The 24,889-nt window shown below is 30.9% G+C and overlaps 2 protein-coding genes across 22 annotated transcripts in view; one reads left to right on the top strand and one right to left on the bottom strand.

Moving 5' to 3' along the window:
* The window catches only part of LOC121126702 (uncharacterized), a 58,479-nt gene that overhangs the window by 24,988 nt on the left and 8,602 nt on the right, over nt 1-24,889 (bottom strand). For 13 of the 18 annotated variants that reach the window (XR_011782351.1, XR_011782352.1, XR_011782347.1 and 10 more), the window contains exons 2-5: nt 2,996-3,162; nt 2,828-2,916; nt 2,697-2,775; nt 2,487-2,620 (exon numbers count right to left, since the gene is read on the bottom strand). Coding sequence is in view for 10 of the 18 variants with exons in the window: in XM_071891896.1 (XP_071747997.1) it covers nt 2,487-2,620; nt 2,697-2,775; nt 2,828-2,916; nt 2,996-3,162 (469 nt within the window). In the remaining 8 variants the exon portion in view is untranslated. Of the gene's footprint in view, nt 1-430; nt 1,617-2,486; nt 2,621-2,696; nt 2,776-2,827; nt 2,917-2,995; nt 3,163-24,889 lie in introns of those variants that run through there. The other 5 variants (XM_071891900.1, XM_071891901.1, XM_071891902.1 and 2 more) reach the window with 2 other exon arrangements.
* LOC139906661 (uncharacterized) lies at nt 8,448-24,663 on the top strand. 4 transcript variants are annotated; one of them, XR_011782344.1, is made up of 4 exons: nt 8,448-8,577; nt 23,246-23,385; nt 23,448-23,601; nt 23,664-23,795. XR_011782344.1 is itself a non-coding variant. In XM_071891894.1 (4 exons), exon 1 carries the CDS (start codon nt 21,888-21,890, stop codon nt 22,704-22,706), a length of 819 nt encoding a protein of 272 aa, XP_071747995.1. In that variant the 5' UTR covers nt 21,776-21,887; the 3' UTR covers nt 22,707-23,194; nt 23,246-23,385; nt 23,664-23,812; nt 24,023-24,663. The 4 variants fall into 4 exon arrangements, 3 of the variants coding, with proteins under 3 accessions (XP_071747995.1, XP_071747996.1, XP_071747994.1); XM_071891894.1 differs by lacking the exons at nt 8,448-8,577; nt 23,448-23,601 and adding exons at nt 21,776-23,194; nt 24,023-24,663 and having other exon boundaries at nt 23,664-23,812; XM_071891895.1 differs by lacking the exon at nt 8,448-8,577 and adding an exon at nt 21,776-23,194 and having other exon boundaries at nt 23,260-23,385.

Below are 24,889 nucleotides of genomic sequence, written 5' to 3'. Positions count from 1 at the left end.
AATAAAAGAAACAGAAAGGTACATGTAATTATTCAATTTATCATATTTTATTAGAAATCATTTTATATAATAAGTCATATTGTATATATTTTAAAGAAATAATTTACGCAAAAAAAATAGGGTTTAATTTTTTTTTAATATTTATTTTTAAGGTAATTCAAGCAAATTATGAAGCAGAGCAAAAACTTAATACTGGAAATTTTATTCTAAAAAATTTAATATTGGAATTTTTTTTCAATTAACCTAAAAATTGATTTTTTTTGTGCATAAGTATGTGTTTTGAAATTTTTTTCAAAACATTTCATTTACGAAATTTAATTTTTGAATTTTTTTTATACAAATAATTTAATTTTTTTAGAACACATAGATTTTTCAATTTTTTGGAAAAAAATTGAACTTTTTTTGAACAACTATGGGTCTTTGAAAAAAAAAATTGCTAAGAATTTTTTTTTAGAATAGCTGTAGATTTTTGTAATTATTTAAGTAATTATTTTTTTTGCAAATAACTAAGGATTGGTGGAATTTAAATTTTGGAATATTTTTTACAAAAATTTCCCTCCCCCAGTATATTTATATTCTAGGATGTACTTGTATTATATATTTATTTAAATTAATTTATTATGCACATACTAAGAATACTAAGACAAATACTTCCCAATTCCCTTTTTAATTCGTATTTAATATATATACATTTCCCTTTTTCGTTTTTGTATTTTTAATTTTTTTGTTGCATTTTTGAATCTATAGCCAATACTTTATAAAAACTTTGAGACTAAGGAAATAGACCTTGTTTTATGAAAAAGATCAATTTATTTGCGAAAAAACAAGCTTGCCCTTCAGAGCCCAGGAATCTGGCCTGATCAGAATAAAACATAGCTTTAAATACGTAACTCTGAATCCTGAATAACTTGTATCTTTTGTCTGAAGTCTGTATTTGTATCTGCTTTTGAAATAAATACCCCTATCTTATGCGTTAGAATTGTGGACATACATAAATAAAAACATGATATGATATTATAGTAGATAATCCTGTCTCATCTATAGAATTTTTGGAAAATCATAACATACAGAGTAAGACTTGATGGATCTGTATTTTGGGGCTGAAACAGATTATTTGGTTAAAAAACAGATAAAACAGTTAATTTTTTCATGTGTACCCTTTATTTGATAGTGTTGCATATTAAACCATATATTGCTTATCTCACTATATTTTTTAATAGTAAGCAAAGTATGATAAATTAAAATATCATATTAGTTACCTTGCTTCCCTAATATAAATGAGTGGATTATAAAATGGGCAGAAATCTGATTAAGTAAACTATACTTCATATAGCTTTTCTTTGATATTATCCATAAAATATTTATTTAACAATATTTAATTAAATTTTTATTTGTGTAACAGATTAAAAATTACTTCGAAAGATAAATGTAAGGTACATTTGTTTTTTAACTTGAAATAATTTTAGTTATAAAATTTTATTTTATAAAAAAAGATATTATTTTATAATTTTTGAATTCAATGTTTGTGTACAATCAATTATCGTAAATAAATATTCGATATTCTTTTTCAAAATAAATGTTGGCAGTGGAGCAGAAGTGTGGGAACAAAGGGGCCCCTTAAAAGAGAACAATAACAAAAGTAGTTTCTTTATGTTTTCATCGATATAAAACGTCATTTTTATCAAATTTAAACTTAAAGAAGTTTTGAAAAGTTACTAAATATGTGTCTATAAAAAAATTCATATAATCATTACTGTTCGATGTATTTTTTGCCAGTGAAATCTGGCTCCGCTTTTAGTATTTAGGAATTTGCATATAAATATATATATATATATAAAAAGGATTGTTAGAGGTACAAGGATTGTTTCTAAGTGGATATTCTGAAAACGTGCGAAAAAAACAAAAACAAGTTGTTATTCGAAAAATGGAACGACGTAGCTCAAGGGATAATGCATTTGAGATAAATTATTATCTTGAAATTAATGTGCGTCGGTTCGCGTCTTGGTCGTTCCTAGAGAAGGAAATATACTTTATGTATATGAAAACATACAACTCCTTGGTCAGAATCGAGTAAATGTAATACTATAATGTTTACTCATACTTAATCAGAACAACCCCATCTGACCAATTAAAGGAACATTGATATATATATATATATAATTTGAGATTCCCATCTGACATAATTTTTGTGTGATTGACTTTCTGTATATAAAAAAAGTTGTTTTAATTGATAAATTTTTAAGATCTTTTAATTTAAGAATGAACATTTACCGTGTAATAATGTATAAATAAACACATTATGAATAAATTAAATTAAATTATACATCTTGTACAATATTTTTTGTCCCAATTAAAAGTTTATTTCTTAATTGATTATCTTCAATTATTGCTTTTAAATATGATAAATAGATATATTTTTTAATAAATTAACCATTAGATAATATTTCTGATTGAAAAACATCTCTAATATTATTTATTAACCTTACCTGATATGTTACAAAACAGTCCCTTAAACCCTTCATTACAATTACATTCAAAGGTATGAAAACATGTTCCATTTTTACAATTTGGAAAGAGCTTACACTCGTCACAATTGTTTCCTTTCCATCCAAAATCACAACTTTGGGTAAATAGAAATAAAAATAGTGTACTAAATATTATTTATTATAAGATAAACATTTATAGCACTATCTTACAAACATTTATTTGGTTCAATGCATCTACCATGCTTGCAGTTATCGCATTGGGGCTTATTACAAAGTACGCCTTGATATCCTAAATAAAAATAGCTATAACATTTGTTACAGAATATTATTAGCAAGTAAACCTTTTTTGCAAATACATTCATATGGTTTTTTGCAAATACCATGCTGACAACCCGGCAAGGGAATGCATAAGCTACATGCAATTCCTTTCCTGTTAATTATTATAGAATTTAGCTTTATTAAAATAATATATTTATAAAATAAAAGATAAATAAATATTTTTATCTCACCAGCCACTATTACAGAAACTTGAGTTTGGCATCAAACAATTTTCATTATAACAATCCTTATTTTTGAAAAAAGCAACCGAAGGATTCATACAATGTTTGTCGTCATCATATCTGCCATTGAAGCAATTCTGATTTCTTCTAGAATCACAAATATAAGCATGGTGTTCCTGGAAAATTGTTATTAAATTTTTTGTTGTTAAAACTTCTTTGATATTTATTCAAAGTAATAATTAGATAAACATTGTATTTATGGATTTTTTCATTATATCTCAGTACATACTGAACAAAACTGACTTATCTTCGTTTTTCAATGACCTAATTTGATTTAGGTAAGCATTTAGCATCAATGTATTATCTTTAGATATTCTCTTTTTTGATATTTTTTATGATTATCACTTTATTATTTTTAATATTATTATGTAATAAAAAGGGTCAAGTAAAACTGGCCCTTGAAATTTTTTATGTGGAATCACTCGCCGTGTGAAAATTCGCATCGGATAAAGCTTTTCCGAGCGATATAATTTCCTTCATTTATTTTATAAGGATAATAATATCACTTATTTAATGACTAATGAGTTCAAACCAGAGGCAAATTAGGTAATATTAATCATTAATAAATATATGATAAAATAAAAATAAACAAATTTCAATTGCAATTCGAACAGGAGAAGTAATAATCACTTAATTATCTGTTATAAATTATTATTAAATTGTAAACATGATGACTATCTATATTGGATACGACTCATGGATGAAAAAAAAAAGCATTACATCAGATTAGGCAAGAGTAGGGATTTCCACTTCGTCAGGAGCCAGGATGTGTCAGAAAAGAGGCTTGACATTATACCAAAAGATAAATAACCCCAGCATTTAGTGGCCTTAAAATTAAAAAATAGTTTGTATGCAATCTATCCATGAGTTTACTGAAGTGCATGTGCACTTATATGCACGCATATCTTCTTTCATTTTATTACTATTCTTCTTATGTAGAAACTTAAAAACATTTCACAGAAAAATTATGAAGTGAAGTGCAATAATTTAAAGAAATTTTTTTTTGCGTGCTTAAGTAATTCACTGAGCCTCCTTAAGAAATAATTCAGAGATTTTCATCCATCAAAATTCCAAAATTTTAATGATTGTGTTGCTTGTAGTTTCTGATTGATAACATTCTGACTGGTGGATGGTAAGTAATCTATTTGATGTGATGAACGATGGACAGTTACATGTGCAAGTAACGTTGTGACATGTGTATGAAGGTCAGGTGGATTTTTTTCTGGAGGAGATGACAAAAAATGTATCATTGTTCCAGGAATCGACAAGAATTGACTGTAAATAATTTCTGCTGATGAAGAAGGAAAAGCTCTTTAGGGGCTGTACAGCTACCTCGAAGTTTCCAGTGAAGGTGGTCTAACCATTGTGATAAAGCAAGGCGTGCTTTTATGGGGGATTTGAGTTGTCGATGAAAACATTCGACTAATCCATTATACTATGGATGAAATGATGAGTGTTATTTTATAGCCGAGAGAGATATATACTTGCTTCTAGAGTTGAAAAGGGAACTGACGGCCTTTGTCGGTGGTTATTTTCATTGGAACGCCAAATTGTGATATTCAAGTAAGCACAATGTTCGTGCACATGAAGTCACGTCTGTGCTGGAGATCAGAAAAGCTTTAGGCCAACTAGAAAACGATCGATCTTGTAAAAAGGTAAGTGAATCCTTGAAAGAAGGGAGGTCGACCCACTAAATGAACATAAATATGAGAGAAATATGTAGTAGGAAGGGACTTTTGACATTAAAAAACATTCACGAGCATAGGATTTAGTTTCTTTATTCATACTATTTCAAATATAGTTTTTTTTGCTATAAGTTTAACGGAAGATAGAGCTGACGTATGTGATAACAAGTTAATAATATCAAATACTGACTGTTTCAAAGACTGGCGAACCACCAGGCGCGTAGTGGAGACAGAAATAACACATAAAATCACAAACGGTTTCTCTAGAGAACCAAAATTTACATCTTTAGGTACCAAGAAGAAACAGTATTATTACCTGTTATATGTTCAAATCAAAATATTATTGACGAAATAGGTGAATTGCTAAAGAAGGCTGTCAACATGGCGCTATTTGTTGGGGTCTAAAAAGAAAAACTGTGGGAGCGAAATCAATTCCCTGCTAGACCAAACATCTTGAGAGCCTATGGTATAAACTCATCAAACTATAACCAAACAATCATTGAGGTTCCCACAGAGGGAATACCTAATCGAAAAGAATGATTATTGTTCAGTGCTTATAAAAAATCAGAGAAAATCATGGAGGACTTTCTGCAGCAAAGTTGAAGGTCCAAAGATATCGCTCAACTTATAAGATTTCAAAAAACGACGTTAAACTATATTATTCTTCATAAAACGGATCAGGGCTATATTTAATCACCTGCCCAATAGCTTAAATTACTAGGTTTTCTGGAACATCCATGCAGGTAAACGATTTTAACATAGACTTCTTGGATAGCAACAAGGTCAGGGAATCCCTCAACTTCTCTTGCTCATTAAAAAGCTCAAAACCTGATGCATTGAAACCAGTTGTAATGCAACAACTTGACAACAGCATCGACGTCTATATCTCAGAACTTTATAAAGTCATCCTCATGACTGATTATATACCAAGATGCTAGAGAAAAATTATTCAGACCGAGAACTCTTTCTTACTTTACGCTTAATGGACTTGAGCTGATTTTATACTGGAAAGTTGAAGAAATAATTCCAACAATCCACTCACAACATGCCTATACAAAAGCTTTTCAACTGAGACAGCCATTTTACAAGTGACCGATATCATAGAAACATCAATCTATCAACAACAATGCAAACTTGTTGTCAGTTTTGATTCCATATGTGCATTTGATTATAGACAATTTCATTCAGCTGATGGAGCAATGGAAAAACTCAGTATTCCAGAGTGTATCAGATTCTGGTAAAAAAATATACTAAGTACCCGTACGGTCATAGCCAAGCTTAAAGGCGGAGAAGTTTGTGTCAATTTAACACGTAGGATCCCAGAAGGGGGCGTTCTATTGCCGGTTGTTTGGAATATAATTATGAATACCTTACTTAATAAACTTAAAAAAGGAGCAATCAAGGTAGTTGGTTTCACAGACGACATCCTCCTTTTAATTAAGGGAAAAAATACCCACATCCTTCTTAATTCAATGTAAATAGTAATAAATACTGTTATGGGGGTAAAGATAAAGGTATTATCTTAAACAATTCAAAATCTAGCACTATAGTCTTTTCGTCAGCTTATAAGCGGAGATCAAAATACATTCTACAATGGGAAATGGATGGCAAAGTGATGGAATATGCCACACATAGGAAGTACCTAAGTGTTACCCTTGATCAAGGACTCACCTGGACAGAGCATTTGACTAAATTTGGATAGATAATAATCAGAATAGGAATCCTGATGCAATCATCTATACGGACGGGTCTAAAGACAAAGTTGAAACACTGGTGCTGGATGGGCCATTACCTAAGATGATGTATCAATTTATCATTCAATGACTTCTCATTAAATAAAGAGGCTTCTGTGTTTTAAGCAGAGATGTTCACCATAACACAAGGTGTAGAAGCTTTTCTCAAGTACGAAAAAATATTGAACAGTGTAATGATCAGATTAGACTCCCTATCCGCAATTGCTACAATCTTTAATCCACTTACTACTCAAATTGCGATATTTCTTTGCTCAAACGCCTTTATAGGTCCTCAAAGTGCTATATTAGATTATTAAAAGATGAATTTCTAATAAAATTCACGAAATTTGGAGTTTTTTCGAAAAATATTAAATGTAAAGAAACCACCATCAAAGTAATGAGTAAAACAAATTATACATGTAGAATGGTGCAAAGGGTATTCCGACATTACAGATAATTTAATTTAATTGCAGATCATCTTGCGAAGGGGGGGTACTGTGAGCCAAAACCAGTTTACTATTGGGACACCTCCAAGCTACATAAAGAAAATAATTCATGACTTCTTTTATCAATATTGTTGTTAATAGTATAAAAAAGATCAAAGTATGAAACATAGATATACTATGCTTCATAAGCCGAAGTCAAAGTGTATGAAGCTCGGAAGGGAAATATCCAGACTCATTGTAAAAGCTTAAACTGGACATAGCCATTTTCTAGTCCATCTAAACAAGTGGAAGGACATAAGCTGAATGTACAATGTCATTATGGAAGACCATCTCATCAATAGATGACCCACCCTATCTTACGAGAGACAACTAGCCAAGAATGAGTAAAACGAAGACATTCTTATTTTAAAATTTATGAAATGTAAAAAAATATTATTTAACAAAAATTTAATTTAAGCTATGTTTTGAATATTGACAAGTACACTGCTGTGTGTAAATGCTTAGGAAGTTTCAATGTACAAGGAAGCCTACATCTCCTGGAGCTAGTTTCATAACTTTGATGGTAATAGCAAATTTTGGTGTCAGTTTTTTTCGGGTTGACTTTTAGAACTCATCGTGTAGGAAAACGTCGTTTGTTGTATTTTGTACTATGCATACAACCAATCAGCGAGTTTCATTATATCAGTAAAATTAGCTTGCTCTACTACTTTAAGGAAGAAAACTATGTTAAAAATAACAAAATTCGTGTCCATCCAGAAGATTTATCATTTCGTTTAAGAATGCCCAATTCCCCAATATTCAGAAAAGCTTTGTACTTCTTGCTGTCTGAAAGCTTAAATAGGTCGAGAAGATTACCTTTAGTGGTAAAATATGGGTCTTTTGGAAGATTTTGTATCAGAGGTGCCACTCGAGAAGCTGTATTATCGTCCAGTTACAAGCAAACATAGTCATATTTCGTTTCCTCTCAGATTATACCTTTGACACCAAACTGGTGTTCAGCTTGGGCAAACCATAATGGTGTTCGTTTGGTGTAAAATGTGGTAAGTTTATCTGATAGTGCAATGACGATTACTATTCTCAATATTCTATAGTTCAGTGTCCAAAACTAAGAATTTCTTTTTCTATCTAGCTTTTACAAGAGTCTGTTCCGCTATAATTAAGTCTATCACACGCTGAAAAACGAGAGACTGCATTAGTGACCCCAAATGTTATACGATGAAATTAATATAATCAACCACAGGCTTCAAAAGTACTATATTATCTTTCACTCTCTTCAATCATGATCTGGTGATAAGCACTTTTAAGATCCATCTGTTATGAAAATTTTGTTGACGACCACTTCACGCAGTACCTCTTCAATTTGTGGAAGAGGATTGGCATCTAACAAGGTAAATTTATTTATAGCTTGTGAATAATCGATTACCATTCGTTTCTTTTTCTCATCATTTTCAGTAATCAACACTCGAGACCTCAATAGATAACCTATTATTATTAATTGTTATTTTTCTTTTTCATTGCAACCGTCATATAGTGTGGATTTATTCCGTATTTAGATATTGCATACCTTTGATAGAACGATTTGGAACATTGATCACGACCATGGGTTTAGCTCTTATGGTTGGATTCAAGGAGAGTTGAAGGGACTGTTTCAGCATCGCTAAAGATGAGTGAGTAGTTTCATTGCAGATTATAACATTATTTATATTACTAAGGCCCCAATTTCTTCGTAGAAAGACTCATAGATAATAAATTTTGATGTCCTTATTTCCTTGAAGGGGTGAATTTACTCCCATTATCTGCCAATATATATACTTAATCTTCATTACTGTTACTAAGTTTTTCCATGGCGTTTGTTTGGTTGTATACAGGAAGTTTCCCTTACAGACAAATTATATTTTTTCTCTAATGTCTATTTGTTTCCGTTAGACCAATGTTGGCAAAAAGTAAAAATGACAAAATTCTTAGAATTTAGAGAAGATGATTATCACCACCTAACGATTTAAAATATCTATGTCTTTATAATTTTTTTGGTCTTATTTACCTTGCTGCAGGGAAATAATGGAAGAGTAGAGATTAAATTAATGATAGTAAGGATATTAGCGAATTACTCTAATTATCTATTTTCATTAGTCACCAATGCATACAGCACTACTTCTTCATTTTTAACAATAGGAATATATCTATGAAGACAAAATATAATTGAATTGAGCTTTAGAATACTGAAGGATATTTAATATAATTTTTGAATTTTGAAAATTGCATTATACCTTGAAAAATATACCAATATTTCTAATATAACTATAAAATTTACGTTAATTTTTCGGTAAAAACCCTATTTATCGACAAGGTAAAGTCATGTTTCGAGTTAAGTAGAGGAACTTTTCTACTATTCTACGTACATTTAAATAATCTAATTATTATTCATCAAAACTACTATAATCAACATGTGAGGCAAGATGAAATCTAATCTTTTAAGATTCATTACAAAAAAAATGAAGGATAGAATTATGTGTTTTTTTTTTTCAAGGTCTTTATTCATTACACGGATACATACATACACAAATAAGTAAATAAAACAAAAAAGAAATTTCCATTGATATGCGACATAAGTAAACATTATAGCTTACAGTTAATATTCTTGTAGAGAAAAATTAAGTTTAGAAATAAGAAACGGAAAACGGTTGTTGCGTGTGGTCTTTTTGCTTTTTGTTCATTATTTAATAGAACTGCGCGCTTTTAACTATTCCCTTTAATGTAAGTAAATAGTTTTAAAAATACATAATAAAGTAGAAATATATGAATTTGAATATAATCATGATATCTTTCCTGCAGTAATGGAATCTTAAATTTAGAAGGTTCACCACCTTATAGTAGTTATTCATTTTCTCGTACAAAAATCATGAAATAAACAGCTTATATTAGGAAGGCCTTAACTAAGAAGTACGATATGTCTCTCTCCCACCTTCTCCAAGAATTATTTTTTTACCTTACAAAAATATTCATTCGAAGTATAATCAAGCCTGTCTGTGGGATAATTGGATTCTATAAAAGATGCAGAAGGAATAATTATAATGATGTGCTAATTATAACAATATGTAAAAGCATGTTTTCCCGACAGCTAAAATCCAAATTTATTTTTGTTATTTAAGACATAAATAATGAAAAAAAATATTAAAATTTTTAATTGCAGTAGGTTTGGAATTTAAACCCTTTTAAAAAAAATCCAATTTTTATTATGTATTTTCGAATTAGAGTAATGTTGTGTCAATCCTTATTTAGGACTAAATACTGCTGTCCTTCCAGTCTCAATCGTGTCCAATTCAGTGCTGTATTTCAGTCTTATAATTTATAATAATTGATCTTTGTTGACGTCAATCAACTTTATTTTTCTTTTTCCTTTTTATTTCGGAGGACTTTGACCCGCTCGTTCATTCAAACTCAAAATGGTGTATTTCTATAAATATATATGCCTTCGACAATCAATGTCGGCTAAAGATTCATATTGTCTCTACTCCCTTTCTCCTCTTGGAGACAGTTTCAAAGAAGCCATTTTCTATATTAAGGGTCGATTGGGCCAGACTCGAAAAATACTTTGGAGTCTGGTGAACGGTCCTCTAGATATGAAATCCATCGGCTCAAAAATCATAAATACATGAGATCATATTTCGATGTTCTCTCGGGTCGGCTTCACTCCTTAGGGTCGTCCTTAAAGGAGATTGAGAATTCACTGTATGCTATGATCGTATTTCAATTACAACTGAAGGTCCCTTCTGAGCTAAGACATGAATGGGAGAAATAATTGATTACAAATTGGGGGAAGTCCTTGTAGGATGATAAATAGAAACAGTGGCTTACCGAGAAAATATCTTTGGGGAAGTCTCATTATTGCATAACCAAATTTTGCCAAAGGATAGGAAAAAATAGTCGTTATTGGGTTCGTCTAATGCCTACGTTACTTCAATTCGTCTTGTGTGTTCCCAGTTGGGAAATAGCAAAGATACAACAATGTTGCTTTTGATATTAAGAAGAGTTCTGCCCAATAGGAAATGTATCATTCATTATTCCACTTTGCACTTTTGTAGTTTTTTTTTAATTTGGATTGTTGTTTTCGATTGAACCGCAAATTTTTATAATGACTTCTTTGATGTTTGGAGTTAAATTGTCACCCATTCTTACTATGATTGCGATTCGCCATCATGCCAAATCGAAGATGGGACACTGTTGCCCTTTGGGTTGTAACTCCATATGAAACAATTTATTTTGAGACGATGTATCTGTCGTGATTTAGAATCTGCATAGAACTTGGTAAGTGAGTTAAAAAAAATCATTTTCAAGTGTAGGGGGAATTTACCAAGTTGGTCTCTAATTCTTCTGAATTGTTGGATTTTGTGTCTACGGAGGATCTTTTAATTAAAATCTATGTTGAGGTAAAAAATACTCCGTTGGATGGAACTACTAAGGCGCTGGGTATTGGTTAGGATGTGGATAAGGATTGTTTCCACTATCAACAAAGAGCAGTTTTCTAAATCCACTTAGTAAATATACCAAACGGGCCATACTCACTAACGTGTCTCAAGTTTACGATATTTTTGGAGTTTATTCATTTTCATATATCAACCAAAATAATTGTACAATCATTTTGGAGCTTCAAAAACATTGTGGGATGAAGAACTCAATGACTCCAGCGTGTCCAAGCTCAGAATTTGGGAAAAGGAGTTGGAATATATTTTGAAATTGAGGATTGATCTTTATTTTTTACCAACTTATATATTTAAAATGTAGAGTTACATGCCTTTTGTGATACAAGAAAGCTTGCTTACCGGAGTATCGTTTATGTTAGCTTTGGAATGACAGTTTTTTCGAAAAAAAATTCATCATCACTAAATCTCGTATTGCTCCAAGTTTGGCTGGATTGGAATTATTAGTAGGATTACTGTGAGCAAATCTTGTTCGATATGTTCTTGACTCTTGTAAAGGTGCACCTTTACATATTAGCTCCTTTTATTTATGGACTGAGTCTCAAGTCGCTATTCCTTGGATAAAAACCAAGCTCTACTTGGAAACTATTCTTATGGAACCGTGTTCAAGAAATTCAAGGTTTGGCCTGAAGATTATGTTGGAATTATGTACGAGATGAACAGAATCCTGCAGATGTCCTTACTTGTGGATGTCCGTTGAATTCATTGGAGTTGAATACATTATATTGGAATGGACCTTCAGTGCTTGTACTTTTTAATAATAGCTGGCCAAGACAGGATCAATTATGTCTCAGTGATACATCGTTTGTTTATGAAATTTTTTAAATAAGTCTGTGCATGTTGTTGCAAATATCAGGAATGATATCTTCGGAAAGTTTGATAAATATAGGAAACTTATTTGTCTGTAAAAATTAGAATCAGTGATGGATATTCAAAATTAATTGTAATTCAAGCTTTCTCACTACTCAAGAGTTGAAAGAAGGAGAATTGAAATCGATGCGTGTCGTAAGTGATTTGTCAAAGGAAAGTCTACTTTCTTCTCTTGACCCACTTTGGGATCATGTAAGGAAGTTGATTATTGTTGGTGGACGTCTACAAAAAGCAATCCTAACTGATGAATTGAACCATCAAATCATTCATCCCAGGAAATCCCTTTGCGTTAAAAATTTGGTAATCCACCTTCATCGATCTTCTTCTCACTCATCGATTGAAACTACATTACAAATATCAGAAAACGATTTTGGAATATTGGTGTAAGTATCAGAACACTTAGCCTCTGTCTACCCTTCTTGAAGAAAGAGTTCGGAATGAACCTGCGTTTACTAATGTAGAAGTTGATTTTGCAGGTCCTTTTCTGATTAAATAAGATATTTCCACTGTTAAGTCATATATATTTTTATTTACGTGTGCCCAATTCCACAATTCATTTGGAATTGGCTTTACAAATGAACACTGAAAAGTTTTTTTCAGCCTTTCACCGGATAATTAACCGAAGAGGGGTTTCGAAAATTGTAATTAATTTAGATTTTTGCTAGGCCTATTCAAAATGTTCATCTTTTTGAGAAATTCAATTAATCATTTTGGGGAAAGGATTTCTCAAGGTCGGGAGTGTTAACGCCTCCATTATCTAGCTTATTACATCTACTTTTCTCTTTCTTTTTATTATTTTCTGTTTAATAGTTCAGTTAATATTGTGTTTCATTTTGTGGATTTGTTTCCTCCGTGCGCACCTCAATGTATTCGAACACTTATCTTTATAATAAATCGAAGAACTATTCATTATACTTTTGTAGTTATTTATTTTCTTAAAGAGCAAGGTTTTAAACATTATCAGGATTAGTATCCGTTAACGTGGGGTAAAGCAACAATACTATTATTTTCATGTATTTGCATTCTAATGTTCTCTGGCCTAAATATTTGTCCACCTTTTTTAGTTATTAATATGAATCACTGACCTATAGGCTGATCAAAAGGAATAAATAAATATATGTTTTGAAATTAGAAAGTGAAAAACAGCTGTTATCAGTGTTTTTTCTTCTTTTATGTTTATAATTTGCAAAATCAATGTTGTGATACGGTCTCCCTCTAATACAAAATTTATAGTGGGCCACCTATCTTAGTGTGATATAATTACGATTATTTGGGAAATGTGAAATTTCATATTTGGTCTCGATTACAAATAATGGTACTTGCATCTAATCATTGTTCTTTGGAGCTTATAATTTTCAATTAGGATAATTTAGCGTCACGTTTTCTGATCCTCTCTTTAAGTTCATTTTCTGGTCCTTTATTCTCGCCTCTTTGTGCCTCATTCGTGGATCCCATAACCTTTCATGGAAAGAATCGCTCATAATACAGAAGCCCCTTAACATTAATGTCTATGATAGTGACTTCTGATTGTCTCAATGCTCAATAATCTCCAGATCTAGACAGAATCATTGTATACTTCTGTAACAACTGAGGAGTTCCATAAAAAGACAGAAAAGATGAAAATCATTTCTACATCGAATTACAAGACTGAGCAAATTCTGAGGAGGCAATTTACTGGAACACATATATTGTAAGTTGTGACGCAAAGATGATTTTCAACGTTTATTCCCAAACATTAAGCACCTATTTAAACCTAGGTATCTTCATTGAAATCCATGGTTCGAGATCATTTTGTCGCTAAAATTTTATCCCCGCACATTTTTGCCATCAGGGAGAAACTTTCTTCGATATTCGATGAGTTTCAATCAATGTTCTTGTATTGTCTGTACTAAAGAGAACCCAATAAAATTTAATAGTGATGCATCTGTTGTTAAGGTCGTATTTAACTCAGGATTAGAACAGTCTAGAGTGTAAACGTCAGGAATGCATGGAATACTTTAATTTCGATGAAAGCGGTTTTGTGCACTTCGAACCATTGAAATCTAACATTTTTTTGTAGTATATTATATATTGATTTTGATGCAGAAGCTAGATTGGAGATACAGCAAAAAATTTAAAAATATATATATATTTTTTTCAAGGAGAAATAGATGTTGAACGGTAAGGTGGGGACGGAAAAAAGTGGGTTGGTGATTTTATAAATCTGTTGAGTCAAGTATATTCAACAACATATCGTATAGATTCGTCTTTCTTCGATACAAGCATACACAGATTCATCAACTGGACTTTGTGCCAGAAATACCGATAAAAAGCAATTTGATTATGTTGGTGGGTCTTTCAAAGAAAACCTAAATTCGGCTAAGCTCGAGAATTGTTCAAAAAAAGTTCTTAAAAACTTAACAGAACGTGCAAGGGTGAATATTTAAAAAAAATCATTAGGGGACTGAAAAAGGGACAGATTTGGAGATTACAGGACCTTGAATCTACAAAACACAAACTGGGTGTTAGAGAATACTACATACCATAAATTGTAAAACATTGACCTTTTCCGTGCATTGGTTTTTTTTAAAAACCCTCACAAATACTTTACCCTTTGGAAATATATATGGAATAACTGTAAAAAACACAAAAAGTAAGCATACTAAGGGGAGTAGTAGTCGAGTTTTATATTGAATGTAAATCATTTTTGTTTTATTTATATTTTCCCCATTAAGAGGATATTAATTTTATCATATAAAAATAGCGTGTATACTTTATAAATTTACATGTACGAAGACTCCCCTATCAGGCGATATTTTAAATTTTGTATTGAAGATTTGTGGTATGCATTTCAATTATTTAAAAAAATATATTGATGTAGTGCAACTGTTCTGCTAATTTAATGCAAGAAGAAATTAATTTCCTCTAGTAGGAGGATTTATCAAGAAATGTTTGAAGATCCTTGATATTCCAATTATATTATTTTTCGTAACTGACAGTGGCACTGGATATTCTCTGATTCCTTCCAAATGCTTTGAAACCTGTGTGGTTAGGCTTAAATAATAGTGATTGTCTATCTTGTTTACCTTTTTGTTTCAAATTTCTCAAGGCTGGAATACAACGGTTAAAAATTCCACCAAACAAACTATATAACTGAGATGAAGAAGCCTTCCTATTACCATCCATGGCAAAAAAAAAAGTATCATGTTAAAAATGTCATTTGGCAAAACAGTAGAAGGCAAAATGAAAGAAAAAAATTCTATTAAGCGTGAGGGGGATTATATATTAATAAAAATATGAATCTATAAAAAAGTGATTGTGATCTTGTAAAAATACAGATATTGGGACTCTATACTTATAAAGGGGGGTTCTGGTCGGAATTATGCATTTGTATGACGGGAGTGTTCAGAATGGTGTGCTCAATATACAGTACACATACAGTATCTGTTATTTTTATTTTCCTTTTTTAATAAGAAGGAGCCATTTTTGAGGAATAACATAATGGCATTAATTACAGATTATGAGTAGTTCTATAAAACTTTAATTAAAAAGGTTCATTTTACTTCTTTGAACTGCATTAAAAAAATTACTTTTCAACAAAAGTAACTAATTTCAACTAGAAAATACATACAAAAACCTTAATTAAATTTATAACTCTAAATATTTTTGATTACCACTAAACAATCTTTAGAATGAATTATATACTACAGTTTTAATATTAAAAACGTTTCTCTAAATTTGAATTCTTGAGGATTTATTTTATTTCAAACTTATCTTTAACTAAGCCATTAAAAAAATGGAAAAATTTTACATTAGATATCGATTATCTCAAAAATGACGCAATGATTTTTTTTAAATTTTTTAAATCGATAAATATGGAAATCAAAGAATATTCATCAGCCTTCAAAAGTTTTGGGATCAATTTCTAAAAAAAAAAATCATGTTTTTACAAGTATGAGGACTAAATAATAATAAAAAAATCAAAATAAATAATACTATAATTATATTCAGTAGGTATGACAATGTAATTTATATATTTTGAATGAATGATGTGTTTTTTGAGAGTAAATTGCACTTTTTAGAAGTATAAATGGTATCATTCATGGTACTAAAAAACCTTATAGTTAAAGAATCTTTGAACAATGTGCTAGTTAAGTATAGGAATATGTGGTTTTCCCTGCAGTTATGTGATAAAGTATCTTTAACTGAAGAAGTATTTAAAAGCTTCATTTTTAATGCAGTTTGAAAAACAGATTTCGGCTATTCAATTAATAATAATTGTCTTTCTACATCGGCACTTTTTTTTTTTGGTTAAATTTCTGTGCACGGAGACCAGTTACATAAACTAGCTCACTCGAATTAACTACCCCAAAGATTTAAAGAAGGTATGAATTCTTTTTAAACTGGTTGATGGTCATTCTCACTATCCAAGACTATCTCAAGTTCAGGGGCTTCACTGCTTTTTATTAAAAGTTCATGGAATGAATTACACTTCGTTTTCTTAAGTATCCCTTTGGATACATGCCAGCAATAAAAAAAATTCCTTCATGTACATTTTGATGAAGATTTTGAAAAGGATCAGATTGAAGATTTTTTAGTATTTCTAGCGATTAACCAATTATTTTCACTTTTACAACTTCTTCAGACTCAGAAAAAAAAATTTACTTCTGAAAGTTACATTTTGTTGAATTGAATGAGGGACCTCATTATATTTTATCTTTTTTCGGTTTCTAAAAATTGATACACTGATACAAAATAGTTAGCACCAGCCATTTGTTTGTAGCGTCCAAATCGTTTCTTAAGAAGATCGAGGGATATTTTTACATAGAAGAACGTGATTCATATTTTTCCTGTTCAAAAGATATTCAAAGATATTTTTTAGACTTAACGAACATTGTTTTGCAGCACAGAGCATTCCTCGACTCAGTCTGGGCTTTCCAGGTATGTTTACCAACTCATTAAGCCACAAATGAGTGTCTTGCGGGAATTAGAGCTGTGAATTATCCTCCTTGGGGATTGTTTTTCTTCGATCATCTTTCTTCTGAGTAGAGGCAAACAAACATTGAACTGTCACACAACTCCAAAATCACTTCACATTTTTCTATTTTTATTTTTTATTTAATTCTTCTAAAATAGTACAAACAGGAAGATAGATTCGGAAATTTATTTCAAATAAGAAGCTGGAAGTTTGTAAATGTGAAACTTTAATTCTCATTCAAAACATGTCTTTCGATTTCAATTTTTTGGTATAGTGTAGCTCCTTGACTTGAAATTCCTTGCAACAACTATTGGTTAGGGTGAAATTAAATCACTTTCTATAAAATAAAATAAAAAATTGACGGCTCAAATGCGTTCTTTTTTGTAAAAACTACGATTCACAAAGTTTGAACAATTTCAATAAATATTTAGAGGTAGCTCAACGGCCCTAAATTTCTAACATTTTACATTTTTTTTGGGAAAAAAATGTGATTTTGATTTTTTTTGTTGTCTTTTTGCCTATCTGTCTGTTTATCTGCGTATCACAGCCAATGAGCGTCTACACACATAAATCTTACGTCTTTATGTGTTCCTCTGATCATCCTGGAATCATAAGAATGAAGAAGTGGTCCGACAGTATATAAATTGAATTGTTAAGGCTTTTAAATTTCATCTTAGCAATTATCAATTTTGATTTCTGAAAACTATATATGTGAAAAAAAAATTCGAACAAAAGTAAGGAAACTATACATAGATAGAATAATAATTGTGAGAACAAGAGGAAAATATTTCTTAAGGGACTTATGCAGTACCCTTTAAGCCTTCTACCTACATCACTGTCGTCTACTTTAAATCATTTTTCTACCTCAAGCCCTCTTTCTACCACAAAATCTCCTTTAACCTTGAATTTGTTTCCTAACTTAAACATTAATCCTACCTGAGACATTATTTATACTTTAAATCCTTTTTGTACATCAAGTCCTCTTTATATTTCTAGCTTTCCTCCCACCTATGATATGTTTCTAACCTCAAAATATCCTACAACTTAAAGCTCACAACCTACATTATGTATATTTCCTAACTCAAACACAAACACTCATCCCACTTTAAGTCAGTTTACTACCTCAATCTCTCCAACTATCATAAGTTTGTTTCCTAACTTAAGCTCCCCTCCTCCTATAGTTCCATTTCTTCATTCCAATTTAAACCCATCTTCCATAAATCTAATAACGTTTACTCTAAATAACATAAGGGAAGAATCCATTCGGATCGAAATAGTTTATCAGACTCAGACAAAATTTTCCCCAATGTATTAACATAATAAACAGTGAAAAATTATTAGGATTAGGATTTCTCTTTAGGATTTCAAACATATCCCAGAATTTTTCTCCATAGCTCGGTTCCGGTTACCTCCAGGGATAAAGAATTCTTATAAATATCCAACGCTCCAACAATATTACTTTGCCGTTTTAAATCTTGAAATAAATTTCTTCCGTTATCTATTGTATCGACCGTAGTCAATAGATCATTCACATAAATATCTTTGGTGACGACTTTAGATGCATTTTTAAACAATTTAGCTTGTTCAGGGGTTCATTGTTTTGCTGATATTGACGAATAAGCAGCACTCAATGTACCAAATATATGTCTAGTGTGACGATATTAACGAATCGGATCTACCCTCCTTTCTCGCCAAAATAAACATTATAAATTTTTATCTTCATTAGACTGGCTACTTGGCTATACATCTTTCTGGTATATGATACCAAAGCAAGTCTACTTAACGACCGTTTAAATTATTGATCCACTAAATCCTGCTCTTTCTTGGGACCTAAGTAGAGACAATCGTTCAACGAAATCCCATTTGCTGATTTCATTGATCCATCGAAAATAACTCTTTATTTTGTTGTCGACGATGCTTTTTTTTAATACACCGTGATCAGTTAAATAATAAACTCGACTTCTCTTCAGTTTGCATTGAGACACTCTTTTTATGATTTTTAGTTTTATTGATACTTGAATGGTTTGTAAATACTCTTTTGCAAATGTCGGATATTTATGAAATTTAGCTGGTAATGAATTGAATCTTCTCTGGGCCTTCCTCCTTGTATTACCCAAACACTCTATTATTTTTTTCCATTACAGGGTAGACGTTTCTATTATCTAATCATAAGTATTCATCCGTTACTATTAAATCATTCATCAGCTTGTTTCCCTTCTGCAGAAAATACAGATTGGTAACTCATATCACAGTCTTCCATCTCCCAAAATTTTGTTAAATTCGGTTCTGCTTCATTATTAACTATATGAAATATTACTTACCGTCGATTAAGGCATCATTTAATGTTACAAACAATATTATATCCTAAACGTATATTCTTTCCCATATGGCTCTGCTTATTTATCAAACAATGATGGATTATTGAGGAGAAATAATTAAATTATATCTGCACGAATTGTTATGTCTAAATTTCCAGAAAGATTGATTTTATCAGCCAACATAATGTTTCTCAAATTAGGTTAAGAAACAACTATACGAGGTACAGCCATATTATAATCTGACAATGTACTGACTTCATAAGGTGAAAGTTTAACCAAATTTCCCTACATGTCTTTTGTATACAAAAATTGTTTACCGTATTCACGGGGCAACCCCAACATATAATTCTATTCCAGTGATTTTGAGTGGCTTATGTCCTCTTTATCAAAGTGCTTTAATTAATGAAAAAGAGACTAAACTGTCCTGTGAACGCTCATAAAAAAGGATAAACACTCGTTCAATATTTTTAATACTTCCTCATAATTTGTGTTTCACACTGATAGTCCTGATATACGATTCAATGTAGAACCATAATAGTGAAAATAAATAAGTAGGTTTTGACATTAAATTTAATTCTTGAATGTCTCCATCCAGCTATGTACCTCTTCTATTTTCCCATCAAAGGTGGGGAATAATAACTTTGGGAGTGGTGCTAACTTAATATCTGAGTCTAAGTTGGGGTTGCAATGACTTAAATTCATCATACTCTTGTTTGAAGTTATGTTTGTTATTAACTCTACCATATCTTGGAGCCTCTTCATTTTCACGTTGTACTCCTCCTCGTTTTTTTTTCTTTAATAAATATTTGAATCTTTTTCATCATCACGGAGTGCTCTTTTTCTAATTTATCATGTTTTCTAATAAATTTAAGAAGTCTGCTTCTTCTATACATGATTGAATTTCATTGAAATAGTCTTGAACTCTCTTCAATGTATCTACTACTTTCAATTTCGAGTCTGTAGCTTCGTAAAGATCAAATTACCACACCAAGACTTGGTATTACATCAAATTTAGAGGTCTATCTTGTTTCCTTGTAATATAACCAAAGAGATTTCTAGGCATATTTACGTAATTATTATTTTTCTTATACAATCTCTGAAAATTCCACAGACTAATGTATTGCTTCAGTTTTCTTTTTATATCCCCTCTTTGATGCTACCAATATCGAAGCAATCCAAAAGAAACTTCGATACCAAACATAATAAATCGGATCCCCTGTACAGCTCAAAGGAACCTACTTTCGATTTGTATCTACTTCCCTTTAAAGTTGGTCTAAACTTTATTTTATTACACTTATTTTACTATGATAGGAAATCCACTAATTTTTTACTAAAATAGGAATAATAATAACAAGGAAGTTGATACCTTACTGATATCAACAAATAAGAATGACCCAAGACGCTTTTAGAAATAGCTTTATTTACCCGAACGTGCATTTTTTTTTAAATCTTATATTTTTAAAATTTACAATCCATGTATATCAAGTTTAGACTAAAATTATACCCTCAAAACCGGAATCTTTGAATAAGTTATCTTATTGTACGTATAAATTATGGAATAATTTAAAACATTTTATACACTTGTGGAAAATCTGAATTTTCACTAATCATAAAATAGATTCAATATTAATGTTCCTTCTTTGATAAAGCAAAGATAGATGACTCACAAGAAAGTTTATATTAAAGAAGGCAAAACATCAAAGGGATTATTACAGAAGAAATATTAACCAATAAAATCCAAATAATCTTCATTTGCTTCTTGAAATTACTAAAATAGAAGAACTCAGAGGGCAGCCTCTCTACGTCCCATCTGTATCCTCCTCTATTCAACTCCGTATTGTTTGTTTTTTCTGTCCTTAATGCTGACATTTTTTGGTTTACATGGAAGGCGATATAACTGAAACTCACACTCTGTTTTTCTTTTTTCCTCTCGTCTACGTATATTTAAGGGTGATAATTTCGGTAAGAATAGAAAAGCGTGCGAGGAGAAAAGAAGAATTACTTATGGCATCATTGATTAAATAATATACATCTTATTCTATCAATCATGAACGTTATCATTCCTGCCTTTATTATTCAATATTAATATAATATGAGATGGTGATAGTCGATAGAGAACTGAATAAAATGCCTAAAATAACGTCGCCTTCTGTCTGGATTTATGAAAATGGAGGCCCAGGAATTTGGAAAATACTTACCGGATGAGAACAAAAGCGTGCGATGAGAAAATAAAAAATACGCATGGCATCATTGATTGAATAATATAACTAAAATATTCTTCTATCAAAAACGTTATCATTCCCGCCATTGTTATTCAATATTAATATATAATAGTCGATAGAGAACTGAATAAAATGCCTAAAATAACGTCGCCTTCTGTCTGGATTTCTGAAAATGGTCGCCCAGGAATTTGGAAATACTTATCGGCCGAGAAACAGATGGCTTGTCGGATTTGTCGATATAAATGTGCCTTTAGTCACCTGTCTAGAATTCCACGCCACTCATTATCCTCATCTCATATCAAGAGCATGGATATTCATCTAAAAAATCAAGTTAATGATGAATGCATCAAGTCAGACTTTAACTCTGATCTCACAAAGATGTTTATTGCATGTCATATTCCCTTATCTGTTGCTAATCATCCGACGTTCAAAAAATTTATGGAGAAATACACGGGTAAACCCATCCCTTTCCGAGGAACCATCATTAAATTAATGGAGGATGTTGGTAACGATGTCATCTCCAAAATCAAAGAAAAAGTCGAAGAGAAGGATATTTTTGTTGCTGTCGATGAGACAAAAGATAATCAGGAGCGATCAATCACTGCTTTATTGATTGGTCCTTTGGACGGCTATTTCTTGGGTCGTCCATATCTCATCAACGTGATAGACATTAAACGTGCTAATGCCAAGAACATAATAAATTTTGTTGTCGAGAGTATTCAAGTTACTCTTGGAACCAACTTTAATGCTACTCGCCTGAAGGTGTTTATTACGGATGGAGCTTCTAACGTTGCTGAACTTGCTCGTAAAGAGTTCCCTAGAACAAATGAATTAATATCCGAAATCAAAAAAATATTTTTGAACGCTGGACTAAGAAAACGTAGATTCGCTGCTTCTTACCAAATTCCCTTACCCCAGCTCCAGTCATTACACGTTAGGGAACTTGGTTAAAAGCAGCAGATTACTATTTCAAGCACTTCATAGTAATCAGGGAATATTTAAGTAGCCTCCATGAAAAAATGCCTTCTATAATTAAAGCAAAGGAGATTATTACTGACGAATATATATTTGAAGAGTTGACCACTATTCATAATAATCTCAATCAAATTTCTGGGGCCATCACAGCTTTAGAAGGACGATTACCCTTACTTGTCAGCATTACCATCGTTGAACTGCTACGAAATGATATTAAGCTAGAGCCATTCCGATCTAAATTGACCAATTTCCTATCAGAAAATCCAGCTTACAATGAATTACGAGACCTAGCCTGTGTTGAAGATTCAATTTATAGAAATACCCCCATTGTAAATTGTGAAGTTGAGAGAATTTTCAGCATGTTTAAGAGTCATCCACACCAAATTACGATCAAAGTTATCAGTAAAAAGTATAAAATATTTACTAATTTCGAAATGGAACTCTGAATTTTGTACCATCTAACAGTAAGTATTCATTTTTTTTAAATCTAACCATAAAATATGATTCTATTTTAGCTAAAAATATCAAGAATGATAATACACAACTCATTAAATGACAAAAACAAGTGCTTAAATGGTCACAACAACGGGAGTTGTAGCTTTGGATGGTTCGCAACTAGTTTTTCTGACACTAGTTTTTTCACTTAAAGACTTTGGTATGATCATTAGGTTTTCCAATGTTACATAGTCTATAAATATTACTTTTTTGTCACTTAAGGATTAGCTATGGTTCATAAGCTCCAAGAAAGGATGTTCAAAAAACTCATAAAAAGCAAAAACAACGGCTTAAATGGTCACAACTACGGGGGTAGTAGCTTTGGATGGTTTGCAACTAGTTTGTCTGACACTAGTTTCTTCACTTAAAGACTTTGGTATGATCATTAGGTTTTCCAATATTACATAGTCTATAAATATTACTTTTTTGTCACTTAAGGATTAGCTATGGTTCATAAGCTCCAAGAAAGGATGTTCAAAAAACTCATAAAAAGCAAAAACAACGGCTTAAATGGTCACAACTACGGGGGTAGTAGCTTTGGATGGTTTGCAACTAGTTTGTCTGACACTATTCTTCAAAAGACTTTGGTATGATCATTAGGTTTTCCAATATTACATAGTCTATAAATATTACTTTTTTGTCACTTAAGGATTAGCTATGGTTCATAAGCTCCAAGAAAGGATGTTCAAAAACTCATAAAAGGCAAAAACAACGGCTTAAATGGTCACAACAACGGAGATATTTGTATTGGGTGTAGCATTATAATTAGTAATTGTGTGTATCCTTCATTATAATAGTATGTTGTTATACAATCATAAATCGCCAGGGGTCTTTTTTTGATGCTCTTAATAAGGAGTAATATCGCCGGATATTACTACATAATTTTTATATCTAAGATAAGTAATTAAGGTTTAAAATTTTACTGCATGGATTAACTTTTCTTTTCTTAGATAAACATGAAATAAATGAAAGTGGGATTCTAGAAGCTGTTCGTACTAAGATTGGAAGAAGATATGGATTTAAATCTAACATTATTTTATGATTTTGACATTTACTTTATTATTAATAATTAAGATCTTATCGGTAGAGATTTTTCTATCCTGTGCACAATTGTATATGCAACTTGCACATGAGGAAAAAAGGGTGATGATATTTTTATTAAACCCCACGTCTGGCTTGTGTTTTGCAACCTAAAGTTATGACATATTGAACTGAATTCCGATGTTAGAACAAGAAAATATTATTTGGATCAATCTATTATTTCAATATTCTGTGTTTATAATTTATTGTTATTATTAGTTATATGATTCTAATTGTTTAATTTTGTATATTTAACTTAAATGTATGATGGTTTATTTTTTTTTATTATGTAGATTATATTTAATTTAAGCCTTCTATTTTAAACTTGGAACTTCAAATATATTTCGAAATACTCTTACTTTGTCGTTTTATTAGTTATTATTCTGAGAATATGGTTCATAATGAATTACAATTTCATAGAATGTGACGTTTTCAAATCCACTGTAACGGATAAAAACCGTCTAAGTCAATTATACGTAGTATATTTTTATTAAACATTTTGCTAATAAATTCTTTCGTTATACCCTCAAAAATCATATAATAAAATAATATATATAAATAATCATAATAGAGCAGGCAGATGA

The sequence above is a fragment of the Lepeophtheirus salmonis genome, chromosome 12, assembly GCF_016086655.4.
Source record: "Lepeophtheirus salmonis chromosome 12, UVic_Lsal_1.4, whole genome shotgun sequence".
Classification (NCBI taxonomy): domain Eukaryota; kingdom Metazoa; phylum Arthropoda; class Copepoda; order Siphonostomatoida; family Caligidae; genus Lepeophtheirus; species Lepeophtheirus salmonis.
The sequence above is the reverse complement of the archived record's forward strand: the minus strand, read 5'-3'. Positions and strand labels throughout refer to the sequence as shown.